Source organism: Nannospalax galili, unplaced genomic scaffold (genome assembly GCF_000622305.1).
Source record: "Nannospalax galili isolate Female #2095 unplaced genomic scaffold, S.galili_v1.0 scaffold359, whole genome shotgun sequence".
Lineage (NCBI taxonomy): Eukaryota > Metazoa > Chordata > Mammalia > Rodentia > Spalacidae > Nannospalax > Nannospalax galili.
The window spans coordinates 3,765,237-3,787,344 of record NW_008347042.1 but is presented as its reverse complement, the minus strand read 5'-3'; the positions used below and the strand labels follow the sequence as shown (position 1 = coordinate 3,787,344).

The 22,108-nt window shown below is 36.8% G+C and overlaps 1 protein-coding gene across 1 annotated transcript in view; it reads left to right on the top strand.

The window, feature by feature from the left end:
- The window catches only part of Inpp4b (inositol polyphosphate-4-phosphatase type II B), a 939,536-nt gene that overhangs the window by 764,302 nt on the left and 153,126 nt on the right, over positions 1–22,108 (top strand). The window contains exon 16 of the mRNA XM_008843442.3: positions 19,506–19,683. Within this exon, the coding sequence (XP_008841664.1) occupies positions 19,506–19,683 (178 nt within the window). The remainder of the gene's footprint in view (positions 1–19,505; positions 19,684–22,108) is intronic.

The window sequence follows — 22,108 nt, the reverse complement described above, 5'->3', positions numbered from 1 at the left end:
TTGGTTGTTAGCTAATTTTATTTTATTTGGGAGGGGGTTGAGACAGTGTCCCCCTGCAGTCCTAGCTGGCCTGGAACTCGCTAGGCAGACCAGGCTGGCCTTGAACTCACAGAGATTTGCCTGCTTTTGCCTCTGGAGTGCTAGGACTAAAGGCATGCACCACCTCACCCTGCCAGTTGTTAGCTACTTTTAAATACTGCTTACTGAAGTTTCTGCTTCAGTAATCTATCCCCTCTTCCATTTTACTCTATTCGTGTGAGCTTCTCTTGTAAGATTGTCTAGCTACAAGTACATTCCTGTAAGCTAAAAAGATGATTGCTGAGATGAGAACAATTATTTTCCTTCATAAATAATTATTCTTCTTGGACTAGGAACCAACAAATTGAAAGCTATAGGGAAAAGTTTGTGTGCATGTGTGTGTGTGTGTGTGTGTGTGTATGCGCGTGCGCATGCACAGGTACTCTGGATAGCTTCAGTTGTCATTATGAAACACCTAAGAGGCAGCCTGAGTCAGGCAATTTTCTCTATCAGACTGGCTCCATGGGCATGTCTGTGGAGCATTTTCTTGAGCGTTGATTGATGTGGGAGGGCCCAGTCCACTGTGGGTGGTGGCACCCCTAAGCAGATGCTCCTGGGTCCTGTAGAAAAAAAAAAAAAAAAAAAAGAGTCAACTCGGGACAGAGGAACAAGTCAGGAAACAGCATTCTTCTGTGTTCTGTACTTCAGCTGCTGCCCCCAGGTTCCTTTCCGGTTCCTGCTTCCCTTGATGCTGGACTGTGAGCTGTATGCCAAATACACTCCAAATCGGCTTTGTTCAGTGTTTTAACACAGAAATAGAATGTAACTAGGACATTGTTCAATTGCAGTTAGTTTAATAACAGTATTATAAAGTTTGTATTAGTAGCAGTTTCATCTCATTTGTCACAAGTAACATTTGTGTTTGTGGTACCAGATGCTTAGGAAGGAAGCATTTTAAGCGAGATAAAATTGAATAGTGCTATCTCCAAACACATATATTCTTCCTTTTTATAAACTTCTGATCTTATCCTTCTATTAACTGAGCTATAGTCCTTATTTTTATTCTCCATTTATTCATTATTCTGGGAGGTCTTATGTTTCTATAAAACAGTATCACATGTGTATATTAGAGTACTATCACAAGAATCATCATATATGTCTGTCCCTCATCACCTAGAAAGTCCCCCATAGCCACACACTTCCTCCAAACTTTTCAGCTGTAGAAAGTGGCTCCGTTGCCTGATGGCTGTAGGAAGTGAAAGTCAGATTTCCAGTATAGGTTCTGCAAGGGAAGAGCTTCTCTCTCTTTTTGCCTAACAGTTAGAAGTCAGTTCTAGTTCCAGACTGCATGGTTAAGGACAGGTTTCTTCCCATGGTCCCTACTGAGGAGAGGTGTTTCTCACTGACCTCATTGTGCAGCATCCTCTGGTTAGGAGAAGATCACGATATTTTGTGGTGCTCATCTCCAGAATAGACACATCTGGCTGAAAGATACAGACTTCAGTCTACCATTTTCCCAGTTCTTTGACTTTCCTTTGGGTATTATCTTGTTATCGTTTTTGTTGTTGCTGATATTTTTCTGCTCTGAGGTCTTTTCTGAAATCCAAATTACAGCGTAAGGCAAAGGCCAAATCAGAAAGAAACTAACTGCCCTGCTGCTTCTCAGGGCCTGAGGCCCCTAGCCAATCTGTTTTTTGTTTTTTTTGTTTTTTTTTTTTTGTTTTATTGTTTTTCCCCTCTACCTTTTAGGGTTTCTTGTATGACAGATATATTTTTTTAGCTTCCTTTATTTTTTTTTTTTTTTTTTTTTTTTTTTTTTTTGTTTGATTGTTTTTCCCCTCTACCTTTTAGAGTTTCTGATATGACAGATATATTTTTCTAGATCACTTTATTGTGGTTTGCAGAAGTTAGACAGTATTTCAGCCATTCTGTCTAGGACTGGAAATCTCTACCTTGAGAATTGGTTTAATCATTTTGTCTTGTTTTGTTCATCAATCAAATTTTACAGAGAATAACAATTAAAAGATGCACACTCTACACAAGCTGTTCAGAATACAGCTTAGCACAAAGCACCAGTATTTGAGATGAGCCCAATCCTATAATGTATAAATTATCATTGTATACTCTTGGCAAAGACAAAGGTTGAGTTATGTCATTGGACCCTGAAGAATACTGAAGATCAAATATCTGCATGCATACATATGAATTCCTAACTACTCACTTTTCATGGCAGCATTACTTATAAGTGCATAGCTCCAGGATTAAATCCAAGATAAAAGTAAGAGAAGTATATGTCCAATACTTGTAACATTGCTTTCTTTGGGCTATTGGTGAGTTAGTTATCCCATCTTTTTATTGTTTTGCTTACAGAATGTGATAAAACAACAATTGATTTAGTATGGCTCTTCAAAGTAACCTTCCATAGACCAATATTTGGAACAACTATAGCTGGCTTGGGCAGTATGTAATTGAATATGCTATAGGGCTACCTATTGAGACCTGCCTTGAATAAAGATTTAACATCTGAAGAGCTATAACACCATCCCAATATGATTCTGAAGCCTTTATTGATGAACAGATGTATTTGTCAGTTAAAGATAGTATAATGAAGTATATCATAGTATATAAAGTGAATCTGTAGAAGTTTACATTGCATTTTGCAGGACAGAAAAACACCTTAAATGATGAAATGCTTGCCTCTTCTTTGCCTTGATACATGCCCAAAGACAGATATTTTAAGCCATGATTCAGGGGGAACTACAACTGTCTCTCTACTATTTCACCTTCTTCTGTTTTCGTCTCAGCTCTCCTGCATAGTCTTAACTATTCACTTGATATATAGCCTAGAGTCATCTGGTGGTAGACCCTCAGTTGAGGAGTTGCCGGGATCAGGTTAGCCTGTGGTCACATCTGCTAGGAAATTGGTTTGACTGTTAATTGTTGCAGGAGGGATTATCCCACTGTGGGCAATACCATCTGTAGGCAAGTGGTTCTATGGTATACAATGCAGATAGACGAGCATGAGCCTGCAAGGAGGCAAGGGAGCAGTGTTCCACTGCTCAGGCACCTGCCCTCTCACTTTGCTAAAAGGTCAACTGTGACATGGAAATGTCAATCAACCAGATACATCCTTTCCTTCCACGACTTGCTTTTGATCACAGTATTTTATCACAGCAGTAGAAAGGAAACCAGAAAATCAGATAAGCCAAAAGCTGTCATCTAAGAATAGTTATGATTTATGCTTCTATTTCTTTTTCTTTTTTTGTCTTTTTGAAGCAGGGTCTCCTGGAATTTTTGAAGCTGGCCTGGAAGTTGCTATGTAGACCAGGCTGGCCTTGAGCTCACATAGATCCACCTGCCTCTGTCTCCCAAGTGCTGGGATTAAAGGCATGCACCACCATGTCTGGCATTCTTCTGTTTCTTAAAGGTCTATTTTTTATTAAATACTATGGCTATAATATGAAAGGTTTTAATATAAGAAAACCTTGCTTTAAATATTCTTATCACAAAGTCAGATTACACACACACATATATATATATTACAAAATATATATGCACATGCATATGTATATATGTATTATATTGGTCTTTTGAGACAGGGTCTCCCTGTAGCCCCAGGTGGCCTTGAACTTACTGTGTAGACCAGACTGGCCCCCATTTCACAGAGATCCACCTGCCTCCACCTCCAGACTGCTGAGATTAAAGATTTGGGCCACCATGTCTGGCTCATGTGTGTTTGTGTGTATGTGTGTATGTGTGTGTGTGTGTGTAAATTATATACACTTTATTTAGTTATTTTTAAATATTTTATTTATTATTTTTATTTTATGTATGAGTGTATTGCCTGCATGTAGATAGATACACCCATATCATGCAGTGCCCATGGAGGACAGAAGAGGGTGTTGGATTCCCTGGAACTGGAGTTTAAGGACAGTTGTTAGCCACCATGTGGGTACTGGGAATTGAATCCAGGTCTTCTGCAAGAACAGTGAGTGCTCTTAACCACTGAGCAATCTCTCCAGCCCCCAAATATATATTTTCAAAGCTGTAAGCTAATGAAGAGGATGGATCTCTTTAAAGTACAAATGCCTGAGTGGATTGGTCCAATTCTCAGGATCTTTTTGCCTTTATGTGTTGAGTGTATGCTCATGGACTGCCATGCTATAGCATTCCTGTGGAAGTCATAGGACTATGTGACTCCACCATGCAGGTACCAGGGATGAAACTCAGGTCATCAGGCTTGGCCGTAAGCACCTTTTACCCACTAAGCACCTAACTGGCCCAATTTTCATCTCTTGAATTTCAAATTTCATAGAAAATCAGATTTTTGTCAGAAATTTCATCAAATAGAGTCATGACCCAAACACATACCCTTCTTAGTAAGAAATGAAAGGAATGTCACACAAACTAGAAGCCTTGTAAGGATGAATAAGAAAAAAGCCAATGAGAGAATTTATTAGTTCTGAATATTTGTTTCTTAACAACTGCATACTAATTTGTAATAAACTTAGAACCATTTGCATTAAAGTGTCCTTATTAATGTTCTGTAGCTGCCTGGAGGCTACCCTAGTCACTCACAAGTGCAAATACCAGTAGTAATAGTAGCTGTCCCACAATGTCAATCTAAAGAAGAAAAACAAATTTTAAGGAAAATGAGCTGAAATTCTGCTAATAGGAAGGTTGCAGATTTTTCTTAAGTCAACAAAAATTGGAACAAATACTAGAATTTGGGGAAATTTCTGAAGGAAATAAAATAATGTCTTATTTAATTCCTGCTTCCATAACACAATGCCTTAGGGTAGATAAGTTATAAACAACATTATTCCTCACAATTCTAGAGGCTTAGTTGTTCAAGATTAAGGCTCCAGCAGATCTGGTGTCTATTCTTCATGGATGACTCTTTTTACTGTGTCCTTACTTGGTAGAAAGGCAGGACAGCTCTCTTAGCCCCCTAATGTGGGTACTTATCTCTTTTAGGAGGGTGGAGTTTTACGACCTAATGATCTCCTAACAGCTCCATCTCTTAATGTTTTCATATTAGTGACCGTGTTTCAACATAGGAATTTAGAGGACACATCAACATTCAGGAAATAACAGACAACAAACCTTAAGAAAAAGAAACAAAAAGCAAAAAAAAAAAAAAAAAATTATATGATATCAATGATAACACAGTCACAGACCTAAACATCTGGGGCTAAAAGTTTACTTTACTAATGTAAGAAGAAATATGATTAGATAGTTCCTTCTCATTCTCTATTGTAAGAGGCTTCTTATAAAGGAGGGCGGGCAGCAGGGAGGAAGCTGTCTGTATTGTATCTTGTAGCAAGCATGCAATGAATCAGGAATGTGAAAACGATCCAAAATCTCATAATGCATTTTAAACGATTTTTTTTCTAATAGAATTATTTGTTACTACTCAACTTTGGTGACAAAAAAAAATTCCCTTAAATTAATATTTTTCGTTGGTGTTTAAAGCTGAGATATCTTGGACTGGAGAGGTGGCTCAGAGGTTGAGAGCACTGGCTATTCTTTCAGAAAACCTGCACTTGAATCCCAGCACCCACATGGTGGATAACAACCATCTGTAACTCCAGTTCCAGAGGATCCAATGAACTCTTCTGTTCTCTGCAGGCACTGTATGGCATGGGTGCACATACACACATGCAAGCAATATACTCAAACACAAAACTAAAAATAGATAAATAAATAAATAAATAAATAAATAAATAAATAAGAAGCTGAGATGTCTTAGCAAATGTTCTAAATTCTTCTGACTCTCCTCTTTGTTGTCTTCTCCAGCAACAGGGAACCAGATTAGGCATTAATTTTAAAAATTGTTCTAAAGCCTTTCTCTTCCATATTCAAGAGGAATGATTCTCATTCTATTTGCTAGAAAGAAGAAAAGTGATTCAGTCACACTCCATGAAAGCAATCAGCTTGTGTGTGGACTGATGGAGGAGGGCGCAATTTTCCACTTGCTTAGAGATTTTATATCTGTTTCTGGTTAGGCCTCTGAATTTCTTCTGTACATTTATCCTGTCATTGATTGGCAGAGCCATTTGGAGTCTGACATTGTGATTTTGTTTGTTTTTGTCTAGGAATCAATACATTATACCTATAATTTATATAGTAATATTTTTGAGCTTTCAATGGTGTATAATTTTATTGAGATTTTTCCAAGTCTTAAATATTAATACAGGAAAAAAAAGATTAAATGCATTTATATTCCACTTCCCCAAAAATTCAGCTTCACTTTGCAAATGGTGGAGTTTGTTCTTCATGTAATATACAACTTTCATTTCTTGTTAAGAGTTCAAATTTTCAAAATGGTATAGAATTTCTTATTGCATAAAGAGATAACATGTGTACAATATAAATATAATGCTCTTGAATTTTTAAAGGTTTGCTGTAAACTAAACTATGTGTTTACTTAGTACATGTAGTCACTTTCCAATTATTTATGAGTAAATTGTCTATTTGGGGGTTATTATTTCTTTTTATAATATTTCATTATTTGAGAATTTCATATGTGCATATAATGTATTTCACATTTACCCCCACACACTCACACCCCCCCACACACACTCCTATTTCCAAGTCTTCCTGGATCCCTCCTCATGTCCCCTTCCCAATTTCATGGTTTTATTCATTTACATTTTTCTCAATGTATATTTTTAATTTAATTTTTGCGCATTTAATATAATACATCTTGATCATATCCAGACAGTTCCCCTGTCTGCAGCCCCCATACCACCCATTCAGATTTCATGCATTCTGTCATACACGTCAAGGCCTGAGATGCAAAGTTTGTGTTCCTAGAGCCTCCTCTTGTGAATTCATTCACTAGAGTCCAGTCAGCCGATCTAGAGTCACCCCCCCCCCAAAGAAGATCAGCTCTCCCTCACCCAACAGTAATCATCTACCAATAGCTCCTTGGCTAAGGTTGGGGCCTGCTTTCAATTTCCCCAGTTCTATGCTGGTTTTTGTCTGAGTTTGCATTGCTCATGTGCATGCTGTCACCATTGCTGTAAGTCTCCAGTTAGTGTTGCTCTATATGAATGAGTATGAGCCCATCCACTGGAGCATGGTCAACCTACCATAGATCTCACCCCTAAATTAGACTGCTTCTTCCTCTTCCGGGAGCTATCAGCTGTCAATAGCTCCTCAGCTGGTGTGGGAACTCTTGTGTCCCTATCCCATGCTGGAATGTTGACTGACTTGATCTTGTGCAGGTCTTGTGCAGGCAGCTGCTATGACTTCATCAGTGCGTTAGTCCTATGGTGTCCAGAAGTCAGTTTGTGACTCAGGTCCTCCTGACCCTTGGCTCTTACAGTCTTTCCACTTTCTTCCATGACACTCCCTGAGCCTTGCAGGGAGGGTGTGATACAGATGTCCCAAATGTGGACGAACACTCTTCATTAGTAAAGCAACATACTTTGGGGTTTCTTTGGAAGTCATGTTCAACATACCAATGCTAATCTGCTGAAAATGTCAGTTTCAGAATCAATAGCTCAAATTCATGTCATTTGCTTTCAAATGCAGCTCTTGTTTTTCCTTTCAGAACACTTTCCGTCACAGACCTTTTCTTAAAGTGGTGTAATGAAATCACATAGGCATAATGAGACCAAGGCTGAGTGAAAAGCTCCTGTCAATTCCTTGTCTTTTTGCCTGTAATTGTTTGCTGACTACATAATTTTGAAGGAGACAATAATTTAATTTTTTTCTGTTGTTTCATAATTGATCGCTTCAGGGTATATTTTCTTCTTGCGGGTTGGTTTCTACCTGTAGCTCCTGCTTCAATGTGTAGTTTGCCAAATTCCAAACTGTTTCTGCCAAACCTGCACATATGGCTTGTCCTCTCAAAGAGGACTTCCCAGCACATAGCTCCTTGTATACTACACCAAAACTTCCTGAAGAGATGGGCTTTATCTCTCATCTGTAACTTGAGTTATAGAATGAGTAGCATGCTTTTAATTAATAGCCCTATTTGGGCACACTTCACAAGCTGGATGATGAGGCTTGCAAAATATGAACTGGATATGTTACGTGGAAGTGGAAGGAATTTTACAAGTATGTGTGTGATCCTAAATGAATTCGAAATGCTACTTTCCTCTTTTTGAAATTCTCATTTTAGAAGCATATAATCAAGATTTGCTTGTAGCATACAAATTCAAAGACTAGCCCAGCATGGTGGCTCACGACTTTAATCCTAGCACTCGGGAGGCAGAGGTAGGGGGATCTCTGTGAGATCAAGGACAGCATGGTGGATCCAGGCCAGCTGTGGCTACAGGGAGACCCTGTCTCAAAAAGATTTAAAAAAAAAAAGCAAAACAAAACAAAACAGAAAACAAATTCAAAGACTATAGAAACATAGATGAAACCCTAAATTTTGGTCTTCGTTCCTCAAATAAGCCACTTTAATATACTTTGCTGAGTGTTATCTTTCAGATATGATAAAATCATTTGAAATCATTTGAGTGTATATAAACCATTAATAGTTACAAATTCCAGTCATCAAGTATAATGTTCTTGAATTTTCTATATTTTGTTTAATTTTTCTGGCTTTTATTCTTAGACAAGTCGAAACTTTGATCTCATAGACAGTTTTTAAATACCATTCTCTGAAGGAATTTGAATTCTACCTAATTCTTAATTGGCTTTGTGGCATTAATTAAATGGCCTCAGCTTTCTATACCTTAGTTTCTTCATTTTAAAAAAAGAAATAATGCTTTTTATCCCATAAATTTGTTTTGAGATTTTGATAAGCACTTACAAATTTTCCTGGGACACAATGAAAGCTTATCAATATTAGATACTGGTTATAAAACATATAAATAAGCTTATATTCATTCAAAAACTCATGGCAGCATCTCAACTTGCAATGATTAACTCATTCTTTTGTATGTGTGTGTGTGTGTGAGTGTGTGTGTGTATGTTCATATGCATGCCTTCATGTTGGTATGGTACCAGACATGAATACAAGGTGTCTTTCTCAGTCACTCTGTACCTTATTTTTTGAGACAAGGTCTCTCAATGAATCTAGAATGCAATGATTTGCCTAGGCTGTCTGAGCAATAAGATTCACAGAGGTATACTGAGCTTACATACATACACACACACACACACACACACACACACACACACGTTTTTACATGGGTGCTGCTCAGCTCTTTGTGTTTGCTCAGCAGGCATTTCTCCAACTGTATTTCTCCCTTGGCCCAGATTTTATTTTTTCCTAAATTTGAGTTGGACTTTATGGATTAGACATAATTGGTCAATAAACTACAGATTTAGATTTTATGTACTTATTTTCTTACAGTCACTTGTACTTTCAAAATATATCCTTATTCATATATCTCTAGAAATCTATTATTTTCTTGATGAATTCTTGGATAAAGATGGGTGAAGTTCATAGATACGATCATATTACCCTCCAGAAAAGCAATAATTTACATAAATATTCAGTTTCCTACTAAATCCCCAGCACTGGGCTTCTGATACTGTCTTTATGTTGAGTCCAGGTATGAATGGGAATACTTTTAAGACCTGGGTATATATGTATAATCCTTCCACAGGAAGCTCTACTTCACAAACACCTTCCAAACCCCTCGAGATAGGCAGATCAAATCACCCCTCGGACCTTGCTCAATCTTACATTTGCCTCCTCTGTGGATTCCTTCTCTTAAACAAAAAAGACACCATCATCCACTCAGATTTCCACTCAGAAATCTCGAAATTCTTGGCAGTCTTCTCTTCTTTGCTTCCATTTTAATTTTATAAAAAGATTAAATGTCATTTCTACCTCATGTTTCTCTAGAGCTCATTCATTTCAATAATGAAGTATATGTTAAGATAACCCTAACCCAGAAGAGCTTAATACCACCCTCCTCTCAGGATGGCTGGAGAGACATTCATAAAAGACAAATATAATATTGAAATTCAATGACTTGACAATTTTAGCTATATTTTACTCAAAATGTAAAATTGAAAGTGCAAGATATATGCTTGTGTCTCCTTGTCCTCAAGGGATGCATACCAAAATCCATGGGGGATTCTTAAAGTCACAAGTAGTTCCCATACCACCCTCCTCTCAGGATGGCTGGAGAGACATTCATAAAAGACAAATATAATATTGAAATTCAATGACTTGACAATTTTAGCTATATTTTACTCAAAATGTAAAATTGAAAGTGCAAGATATATGCTTGTGTCTCCTTGTCCTCAAGGGATGCATACCAAAATCCATGGGGGATTCTTAAAGTCACAAGTAGTTCCCAGCCCTGTACCTATATTCTACTTCTTTGTTTCTTTCTATTATATATATATAAATAATAGAGACATATACATATGAAAAATTTGAGTTTATTATCCTGAAACAGAAGGATATTAACAATAATAATGAATAAAAATATAGCTACTATAAAAATATACTGTAATAAAATTATCAATTTCCTAATCATTCTTGGGCACTGATACACTTATTAAGATAAACTTTCCTTGATCACAAATTCTTAGGTATCTTGACAATTAATGGTTATTAAGGGACTAGTGGACAAGTGGCACATTCAGCAGGAATACTGTGCATAGAGATATGAAGCAGGCCACAGACAGAACACAACAGAGCCAGTGTCCATCCTACCCTTAAGAATGGCATGTTATTTCAGAACTATACTTAGAAGGCAGACAGATCTCTGTGTATTTGAGCCAGTGTGGTCTCCATAGTGAATTCCTGGCCAGCCAGGGATACCTAATGAGATACTTTCTCAAAACAAACAAACAAACAAACAAAGCAACTATGAATTATTTCCAGATTTTTTTTAAGTTACAAAGGAAAGGTTTATTTTCATGATTCTGTAGGTCCAAGGTCAAGAGGCCACATCTGGTGATGAGTTCCTTGCTGACATATTTCTAATGTAACACAGGACATCAAAGGGCAAGAGATGGAACATGCATGCACACATACACACACACACACACACACACACACACACACACGCATGCATGGGTGTGTGCTATTGTCTCTCATAGAATTTTTTTAACATTTGTTTTTATTGAATTTTTGTGTATTTCATACAGAACATCTCAATCAATCTTAACCATCTTTATACACCTTTTCCCAGTGGCACTCTCCCATAGCTCTCCACTGGAATTCATACATTCTGTCATTTGTGTTAAGGTCCATTTTGTCAAGTTACTGTCTCCAGACATTTCTCAGTGCAAGTTCATCTACTGAGGTGTAGTCAGCTTATCTAGAGTCCCTAGCTTTAGGAAGATCAGCTATTTCTCACCTAGCAATAATGACTTGTCAATATTTCTTCAGCTAAGATTGGGGTCTGCTGTCCATTCCCCCAGTTCTATGCTTGGTTTTTGTCTTCTTCAGTTTACATGGGTCTTGTGTGTGCCGACAGCATTGTTCTAGATTTCTATGATTGTAAGAACCAGGGAGGAGCACAGGAGCGTGGCGGGGTACATTTGACACGCAATTACAACACAGTTTTCTAATCTGGCTGTGTTTTCTTCTCAGCTTTGCCTCCTACACTTAATTTTCATCCCACTGTCTCATAGTGTTCTCTGTGGTGAACTAGAGTAAATGTCCTTACTTGCTGTCACAGTTCTTAGGTTAAAACTGGGCACTGGCTAGAAGCTGGCCCTGATTCTGGTTAAGTCATGCCTGCCATAAACCTCTAATGCTCAGGCATCCTTCTAGACACTTCTTAATGGGCTATACTGCCTGACGTACCACAGAACCCCCAGGACAAACAAACTTGAAAAGGTATTTGGTGCACTAACACGAATAATGGAGGAGTGACTGTATGAATATATATATATGTATATATATATATATATATATGAATTATATATTGCACATTTACTGCAATGGAAGCAAAGGGTTAAACAAATCATTCTCCTTGAAGGAACTGATGTGACTGAAAGAAGTAACAAACAAATGAAATCTGGACTCAGAATTAGAAACATAGGCACTTGTAGGAAATGTCTTGTAGTCTTGCTCAGCAGTTAAGAGCAGCACTGACTGCTCTTGCAGAGGACCCAGGTTCAATTCCCTGCACCCACATAGCGGCTACGAACCATCCCTAACTCTAGTTCCAGGGCAATCCGAAGCCCTCTTCTGACCTCCCTGGCATTGCATGACACGGGTGCACTCACATACATGCAGGCAATACACTCATACACATAAAATAAAAATAGTAACTAAAATATTTAAAAAAAGAATATTACTATTGACTCATACCTTATGAGGAAGAGAAAACATATATGTAGTTATTCTGAAAGAAGGTGACAATTTTTATAAAAGCTGGCTAACTTAATACCTGACATTTTGTAATGACATGGTGACTTCAACATTTATAGATTGGTGGCATGCTTCCAATAACTTACCAATAGCTTGGAAGAAAAAGTATGATCTTTAGTTTGGACTGGACTGGAAGCACTGGGTAGCAGTTCAGAATTTTGAGAAAAAAAAGTTGTAACTTTAAAGACTTGTTGTTCGTTTATAATTGACAATGTATAAAAATGCTAGAATTTATGATACTAAATTTGTCAAAATAGTGTCTAAAAATAACCAAGCATGAGCAGTTTGAATTGTGAGGTTCCAGAAAACCACTTACCCCTCTCATTGCACTGTCAATACAGGGCTGATTCCTCTTGATTTAGTGTATTGTTGCTATAGTTGAATTGCTAGAAATCTTAGTTTAATCCAGGCATCGTGGTGCACACCTTTAATCCCAGCACTTGGGAGGCAGAGACAGGCAGATCTCTGTGAGTTCAAGGTCAGCCTGTTCTACATAGTGAGTTCTAGGACAGCTGGGGCTACAGGGAGAGCCTGTCTCATAAAAGACCAAAAAAATAATTTTTTTTTTCTCAAAATTTTGGGAAAGGCTTCTGAAGTAAATCAATCATAGATAATCATTACTCAGGATATTAATTTGGATGGCTTTATTACATAAAGTATTTTATTTGAACACAAATGTTGACATGACTTTGGTTTAAGATACAAACTTGTGTGTGTATACACATGCACACACATATGCAGACACACTGTGCGTATACACATGCACACACATATTCAGACACATACATGAGAAGGAGAGAAGGGATGGACAGAAAGTTAATCCTTGGAAACATTAGAACTTAAAAAACCAAAATATTAAATTTAATAAGCAAATTATAGAGAAACCTTTTTTTTTTTTGCTTACTTCTAGAGATTGGGGAAAGATTCTATACTTAGAGGCTTTTTTTTTTCCTGTAAAGTACAATACTTAAAATCATGGCACAATGTTTCATCTCAATTAATATTCATGGAAATCAAGGAAGAACTTTTGTGCTCATGCTAAACACAGAAAGAGTTGCCAAGATTAAATATTATAAATATAATCCATAAAAGTCATTTAACTTCATATTAGACCCATGTAATATGAGCCTAATTACTATTTATTATAGTGATAAACAAGTTTGGATTATCAGTGTTAATCCTACACTATGAATTATTGGCTTTATTAGGCACCCTCTTAAAATAACATTAAATTTAACATGGAACAAATGAAAAGGTTCATAAATATACATTTTGTTTTCCTGTGTTTTTTTCCCCGAATAATGATCACAAGTACTATAATATCATGTGCTAGCAACATTTATTTTTTAGAGGAAATTTAGCAAAGTAAAATTATGTTCCATAAAATGACCTATTGTAGATGTACAATTCATTGACTTTTAGGAAGCTTAGAGTTGTCAGCCACAATCCAGTTTTAGGACATTTCCACTACCCCAAAAATCATCTCATGCCATTTCAGAGCACATCAGAACGCTTTCTACTTTTTCTCCTCACCCCTTTCCTTGATTAGACACAGAATTAGAGAAGGTGAGTTCCAGGGTGATGAAAGTTTGAGTTCGGAGGGACTGGGATCCTGGCTTAGCAGAAGAGTTAATTATGAAAATGCCAGAAGCCAAACTAGATACATTGAGAACTGAACAGACCCTTGAAAGTTGGCAAAAATAAGTCAAAGCAAGAAAATACATGGACAAGTGGAAACAGGGCATGGAAGATGCTCAGGTAGGACTTTGTTCCTTTAGAAGTCACGTAATTATGCCTAGAAAATTTTATGAGAACAGCAATAGACTAAAGAAATCATAGATACTTAAATGTAAGTGAGGTCTTCATTGTTTAAAAAAATCACAGCAAAAGCTTAAAAATTAAAATAAGGTAATAAAACACTGATCAGAGCTAAAAAGCCCACATTTTTTTCAGTGGGAGGAGGAGAGGAAAGAATGCTGTTTTTCTGTCCTTAATTGGTATCAGTTGTCCCAGAGCTAACAAACGACAAAAATCAAGCTTTGATCAAAAGACTTCATCCAAAATGCCCATGAAGCAATGACTATACCATCCTGAACTCACCCAATCTCATCTAAAAGTGCATGAGTCCAAGGCACTGTTTTCCTTAGGAAGAATAGTTTGAAAAACAAACATCAGTTTAAAAATAGATCTTATAACTCACTCAATATTAGTTTTTCCTAGTTCTTTTCTCTAAGCCCTGCATACAACAGAACATGCAAAAAAACATAGGTGGGAATACAGAGACACGATTTTACCCTGGACAAGCTCAGTAGGCATGTGGTTAAACCTTGTGAAGCCAGAAGGCTGTAGTTCAAGTGCACTGAAGTAGGAACTTTTATTTATTATCTACATGGTTTTCTTCTCAGAACTAACAGCCTGTCTGTACCTACCTCTGGATTCAAGGGACCATATTTTACAAGTAGTGCTGGAATTCAGAAATTGTCCTTAGATTTTTCTCTTGGGATTTAACTCTGCTACAGAAACAGTGATGAACTACTCCATTCTCTCTCTGCCTTTCCACCCAAATCTTCTTTCCCTTTCCCCTTCTTGACTCTATCATCTCTCATTTATGGTGTTTTATAGGTCCACTACCTACAATTGTAATGTGACCATGCAATGGGTTTAAACAGCTTTTGGGATTGCAGAAGAGGAACAGATTGTTAACATGAGTCCCAGGATATAGGCATGGGGTTAAAAGCTGAAGAAAAACCACTCTATTTCTCTCTCATTTCCTCGCTCCTATGTTGTGCAAATAATGAACATGAACCATATTTTTCCATGTCTTACATTTTTTTTAATCTTCTAATAGATAACAACAAGGTTAGAAGTAAGTAATGAGTTTGTAGATTATTGCAATAATCCTGCTAATGGGTAATGGTGGTCACTTGCCAGAGTATTTGTAATGAGCGTGGAAGAAAGTATTTGGAGTTTGGGTTTATTTTCAAGGAAAAAATAGATGTTTTGCAAGAGTGAACAAAAGATAGGAGAAGAAGAGAAGTCAGTGGGACGCCATGAATCAAGGTGGAGAACGGTGCAGCCAAGCTGCTGTTGGAGAATGGGGAGCTGCTAGGGAGCATCTATCAACACAGTAAGTTGGAAATGTCTCCTGAGCAGAGCTTTCATTTCGGTTGAAGCTCAGGCTAAAGCTGTGCATTGAGGAATCGTGCACCTAGCTGACACTTAAACCGCAGGATTAAACCAGCTCACTTAGGAAAATCAATGTATCCAAAAGGCCGAAGTTCCAAGGAAGGAGTCCCGGAAAATGTTGGCACTAGAAGATGAATGGATGAGTAAGGGATTATGGTAAACTATATATTCAAGGTATGATGTGTCCTTGCTTTAATTATATTTAAATTCACTTTTTCACCATGTGAAAAGCATAAGTATATACTTACATTCACTTTTTCTCAGTAAAAATAATATGAAACCAATTTCAATTTCTATTATCCATGATTTGTTTATTCATTCTATAAATTGTTTTGTCCAAGGAAGTACTTACTCATTCTCCTGGTTTCATCTAATTAATATTTGGTACAAGTGTTTAAAGTCAGCTTAAATATCAGACTACTATGAAATAGAATTTATTTATATTCTTTTTATCTAGATAATTAAATTATATTCATAACTTTCCATTTTAGAAACTATACCTGTCAAAATCCATGACATGTTTAAAGAGAAAGCACCAAATAGATAGATGAATTTATGTATACTTAAAATCATTTTGTGGGTGATGGGATGTCCCCTGTGCCATTCTGTGTCATCCTACAGACACCAGCACCAGCTTTCAAAAATCATGGAAAATGAATTTTTTAGTCTTACTAAGTAAAATAAATGTTCATCATTAAATGAGAACACCAGAGAAACCAATGCCTGCTAAATAACTACTTCAGAAGGGGCCTGACAGCCGCAAGAGCCAGGAGCTAAGGTCTCCTCTCAGGCTTTGACTGAACAATGACAGGGGAGAAGTACTTGGGAGGGAAAAGATGGAAGCCTAGTGGGAGATGGTAGAAAAGGAATTGAGGAGAGAAGCAAAGCAGCTTAACCAGAATGTAAAGGACTGGAAGAGCAGCCTTGTAAAAGATCAAAGAACTTCAGAGAAGATTATGTAGGGCTTTGGCCAAAGTCACTGTGAAGTGCGTTCCAGGATTTAGACAGGATCTGAGTCAAATCCATAGGAGTAAGTGTCTCTAAAGATGCTCAGTTGTTCACTTGCATCAACGTCTCTTGAGAATGTATTACAAATGTAGAGCCTACTGAAGCAGAGTCTCCTGACATTGCAAAGAAAATCTCTTCATCTTTTTAGAACTAAGCACTCAAGCCCTGTGCTCGTTCCTCCGTGTACCTTATGCTTTCTAAAATTTGAGCACCACTCATATAGGTCATAAGAAAAAAAAGCATATGAGAAAGAAGACTTGGAAATGTATATGTTGGAATCAAGTGGAGAAGTCTAAGATAATTTGCAGAGCAAGGCAAATGCAAAATATAAAGATGTGGCTAATATTTGCAAATAGTCTAAGTGAACTGTCAGTAAAGAATAATTCAAGCAAAGAAGGAAGACAGTAGAGGCAGCCATCTAAAGGAAGGAGCAGGAATGAGGATATGAATTGCCAGAAATGATATACTCAGAAAGAGAAACGTGTAAATGGAAGCCCTGAGAAAAACATCTCTAAACTTTCTAAAGTCTAAATCATGGGGGAGCCTTTCAGTACCTATAAAATCAAGAAGCAAACCTTAGTAGCAGGACTGCCACACAGTGTGAGGGTGTAGCTAGCTCCCACACACTGTGTTCTGGGTCTGGTCTGCAGTGAGTCGGTTCTCTGCAGCCAAGGCTGTGATATCAAACAACACTCTTATCGTCATGACACATCAAAACCTTTAGGTAACTGTTTGCTTTGAAAAAGTAATGTGGGTTTTTTGATTTATTAACGGCTCGTGGATTGAACTTTGTAGGATCTTTACCAATGAACATAGCTCACGATTTTTCTTCTGCAGGCCTGGGTCTCAACTGCACAGGGAGCAGAGAGAGATGTTTCCACTCGGAACTATTGCTTCTTTTTTGTTTGTTTTTCCTCTTCTCAATTGGTATTTCTCACTTACCTTAATTTGCATTAAAATATATAGTAAGTGGTTGAGGTTGTTTTAACTTCTGATATCCACAAGCCTATAAGTTATAGCTGAGTGAATCCTTCCTGTCATAGACTAACAATGCACTACTCAGCCTTCGTAAGCTTGTGACTCTTCTTGCTTTCTTGTGCTATGTTACGAGTAACTCAAACATACAGGAACAATTTTTATTATTTTACAAGAATTAGATACATAAAATATGAAGAATACACATTATATATGTATAAAATAACAGTGTCTTTAAGGATCCAGGTAATTCCCTTGAAGATGCAAGAAAGAATAAGAGAAAATGTATTTTAGATATTATATATTATATGTTCCTAATGGTTTATACTTTTCCAAAATGAAAATGAAATTATGGGAATTTAAATTTACAAATACTCAAATCAGGCTTCAAAAAAACTGTTTTGACTGTTGGGTGTAATGGTATGTAAGAAAGTTTTCATCAACCCTGTGACCGTGCCAGCTGTGTTTCCACTTCCTGGCCTCTGCCTCCTGCGTGCTGTCTTGGCCCTTTCCCTCCTGGAATCCATAACTTGCTTTATCATCTCAACACTGTGCTCCACAGACACCTTTCTCTCACTCTCACCAAGTTCTTGATCAGTTCTTACATGATGATGAAAAAACCATTGGTTCATGATTATTGATCAACATTGATTTTCTTAACAGGGTAGATTTAAGAACAGTAAAGTGAACATAAATGACACACTTTTGTTTTTTTTAATATTTAAAATTTTTTATTATTTTTATTTTATGTGTATTGCCTTCATGTATGTAGGCACACCCATATCCAGAGGGCATCAGATCTCCTGGAACTGGAGTTTCAGACAGTTGTCAGATGCCATGTGGGAGCTGGGAACGGAAATCAGGTCCTCTGCAAGAGCAGCCAGTGCTCTTAACCTCTGAGCTATCTTTCCAGCCTCTTGTTTTTTTAGTTTGTTTGTTTGTTTGTTTGTTTTGAGACAGGGTTTTCCTGTAGCCCCAGCTGCCTTGTTCTTGCTATGTAGGCCAGGCTGGCCTCAATTTCACGGAGATCTTTCCTCTGTCTCCTGAGTACTAGGAATAAAGGCATGTGTCACCATGCTTGCCTCGTAATTATTTTGCTATAAATTTCTTTGCCTGCTTATTAAAATAGAATTTCCCATTTACCTTCTTGACATTGATTTTATTGTCTCTTGATTTTTGAGCTAGAAATATTTGTTCCCTTCCTGAACTTGGCTAGTAACATAAAGGAAATTGTTAGATAGCATAAAGGAAATTATAGGTAGCCTATTGAGTGCTTGCCTTTGAACCAAGCACTGTTTAAGGCTCTTCAAGTAAGTGAGCTCTGATTTTAACCACGTCATAGATTTGTTTAGTACTTTCTAGTAAGGATGATAAAGGCTGCCTAAGGATCACCCAGTGTAGTGAGTGGTAAGCCAGGATTTATACTGAGATTGAGTTGGATTTAAAGAGATAGGTATCTGGTAGGCTGAAGATATGGCTCAGTGATTAAGAGTACTGACTTGTGAAAGACCTGTGTACAGTTCCCAGCACCCATATGACAGCTAGCAACTCTCCAGAACTCCATTTCTAGGGGATCTGATGCCCTCTTCTGGCCTCTGTCAGCATTGCATGACATGGGTGTACTTCTATACATGCAGGCAGAACACTCATACATACTATAAAAAACAAAACAAAACCAAAAAAACCCCAAAATACTAAATATAGGGTTTGGTGTCTACGGTCTATAATTTGGGTACAAGTTCATTAATAATTCATGTTAATATTAACTTTTGATAGTGATACTTACAATATATAATCTTTTAAAATCTAGTAGTTAATTAAGGTCTGGACTTTATTTAGTTTTAAATTTATATAAAGTCTCAGGACATCATAAAACTCCTTACCTCAGTTCTTATCTATTCAGTAGCAAGTAATGAAATTGTGAGTTTCTTTATCACTGACCATCAGGCGTTAAGGGCTGCGAATGGTTTCTGCTCTTTGTGTAACTCGCTGCTGTCTGTTATTGCAGCACTGGATACCAGTTTATTTACTATTCACCTGAAAACACAGCGAAAGCAAAAGAAGTTCTCAGCAACATCAATCAACTACAACCTCTTGTAGCAACTCATGCAGACCTCCTGCTTAATTCTGCAAGCCAGCATTCTCCAGACAGCTTGAAGAATTCTTTAAAGATGCTTTCAGAAAAAGTAAGATCCAAATGTTTACTCCACTGGGGAATATGAAATCCCCAATCCCCATGGCATCACCTTTTGCATACCTTTCATGACATCTGGAAATGCAAGTGACTAGGTTAAAAGTAAGCTTCAAAGCGTTGCCCATGATCAAGATGAATAGACTTCATTCTCTTTACAAATTTTATTATACCCTGTTTCCAGTAGAAAATGAAACCTGTTATTAGATGATATATGTTTCCTCTTTGCCATCTATTTTTCTTTTCTTTTTTCCTTCTTTCTTTCTGTTTCTTTTCCTTCTTTCCTTTCTCCCTTCCTTTCTCTCTGTCCTTCTTTCTTTTATTGGTTTATGGTATGATTTAATAAATGGTGTTAGGGTTTGAAGATTCTTTTCCTCTGGTAATCAACTAAATTTTATGCATGTATAGCTCTAGATTTGGATGGAGATACCACTTAATTTGAAGCAGAACTTTGATATGAATTCTCAAAAGTGGCAATGGAGAAATCCCTTTGTCTCCCTTTGCTTTCTATATTACCAAGCAGGAAAAGATTTTAAAAAGTACTCCAAGTATTAACTATTGCTTAAATCATGATAATTGAACCTAACTTTGGGTTTTTCCAAGCATGATTTGTCTTCTATATTTGTAGGAAGGAGATTTGTGGTCAGGCATGGAACAGCTGTTCAGTAAAACTTCTGTAGATAATTAAAATTACTGGTTGGCATAGAACCAAACCAGAAAGAGACAACTTAGAGAGGGACTTTAAACGTAAACCCAAGCATCTGAGAGTTTAATATCACCGAGCTCACCTGTGTACTCTACATCCACACTTAAAAAATACACTGTGAAAAACTGAAGAAAATGCTTCTGTAAAATTCTATAATAAATCAGCACTGGCTCTTTGCCTCTCTGAAGACAGCATTTGTAGACCCTGTATACCACGTACCCTATATTATTTATTCAGCTATGTTAATCACAGATAAGAATGCCTGTGCATACTTCACATTTTACTTTAAATTGTGCACCTTCTTATATTTTTCTCACAGGAGAAAGCTAACCATATAACTCTAAGCAATAAAAAAAATTGTACAATTCATATAGTTTAAAATTGAACTTATACTATTTGTTGGTCACTGTGTCTGATGAAAAGGACGCTTTATAAAATTGTAATAAAACCAGGACTGTTCTTCCCAAGACGTATCCTTGAGACTGATGATTTTGCTAGTGATGATGATGGCAAAGAAGAGTAGCATTTACCTGATGTTCAAACACGTGAGATAATATCCTCAAATCCACTGGGTAGCTACTGTCTTTCGCAGTGCTGAGTCTTGACTATCCAATGAAAAATTTTAGTATTCTCATTTTATACAGTTGAGTAAACAGAAGTATTAAATAATGCACTCACACTAGTCGTGTCCCTTACTCTAGATCCTTTGAGCTTACAGGCCACCAGAGATCTAATGGACATATGGGTACAGTGTTAGAAACAAGTGTGGTGGGCAGCATGAGAAAAATTATTCAGTAATGAATATTTGACACAGTTTCTTGTGCTAGAGTGCAAAAATTCATGTCAGTTAAATTGCATCTGAGTTTTGAAATTCAAATACATATATATACTGGAGATTGAACCTAGGGTCTCACACATACTAGGTAAGGACTCTTACTCATTGCTCAGCTATACACTCAGCCATTGTCTTAGGATGCATTCTGAAGTCATTATCCTGCTAAGCAAAAAGCATCATCAAGCACTTAATTGTGCATAGTATTGTGCATAGTATTGCACAGACACGGCCTTTAACTTTTACAGTCTCAAATTTTAAAGGAATGGGGATGTTTTCAATATCTCACTTATTAAATTTATAAAAAATTAAACATTAGAGGCTATGCTCAATCATAATTAAGAAATTGCAATTTCTAACATATCTTCAGTTTCAAGACTAGTATACATTCTATTGTGTTCAAACAAAAATGAAAACAGGTTTCTTTTATGCTTGGTAAAATTAAATATTGAGATTTTAAGAGAACTTTAGAATAACTGGCTTAGATTTAGTTGAAATTTCAGGATTTGAATTTATGTGTCTGATTTCCATAAGCTCCTTCAAATTGTAAATATTCTAATGTGAAATAATATACAATGATCACAAATTGTGTTTATTGTTAAATTGGTAAGTAGAAGGAATAAAGATAATGCTAGGTAATGATAACAATTGACCATTTAATATTTTTAACTTAGTATACAAAGTAATAAATGGATTTGGGTTTTCATATGGCATTTTCATACGTGTGCCCATGTACTTTGTTCTAATTTGTTATTGCCAATATATTACATGGCTTGTGACATTTGTAGATCATGAACAAATAGATCAGTGAAACAGAGTACAGAATCTAGAAATAAGGCTGCACAAGTTCAGATAGCATTATACCAAAATATAGAGGAAATT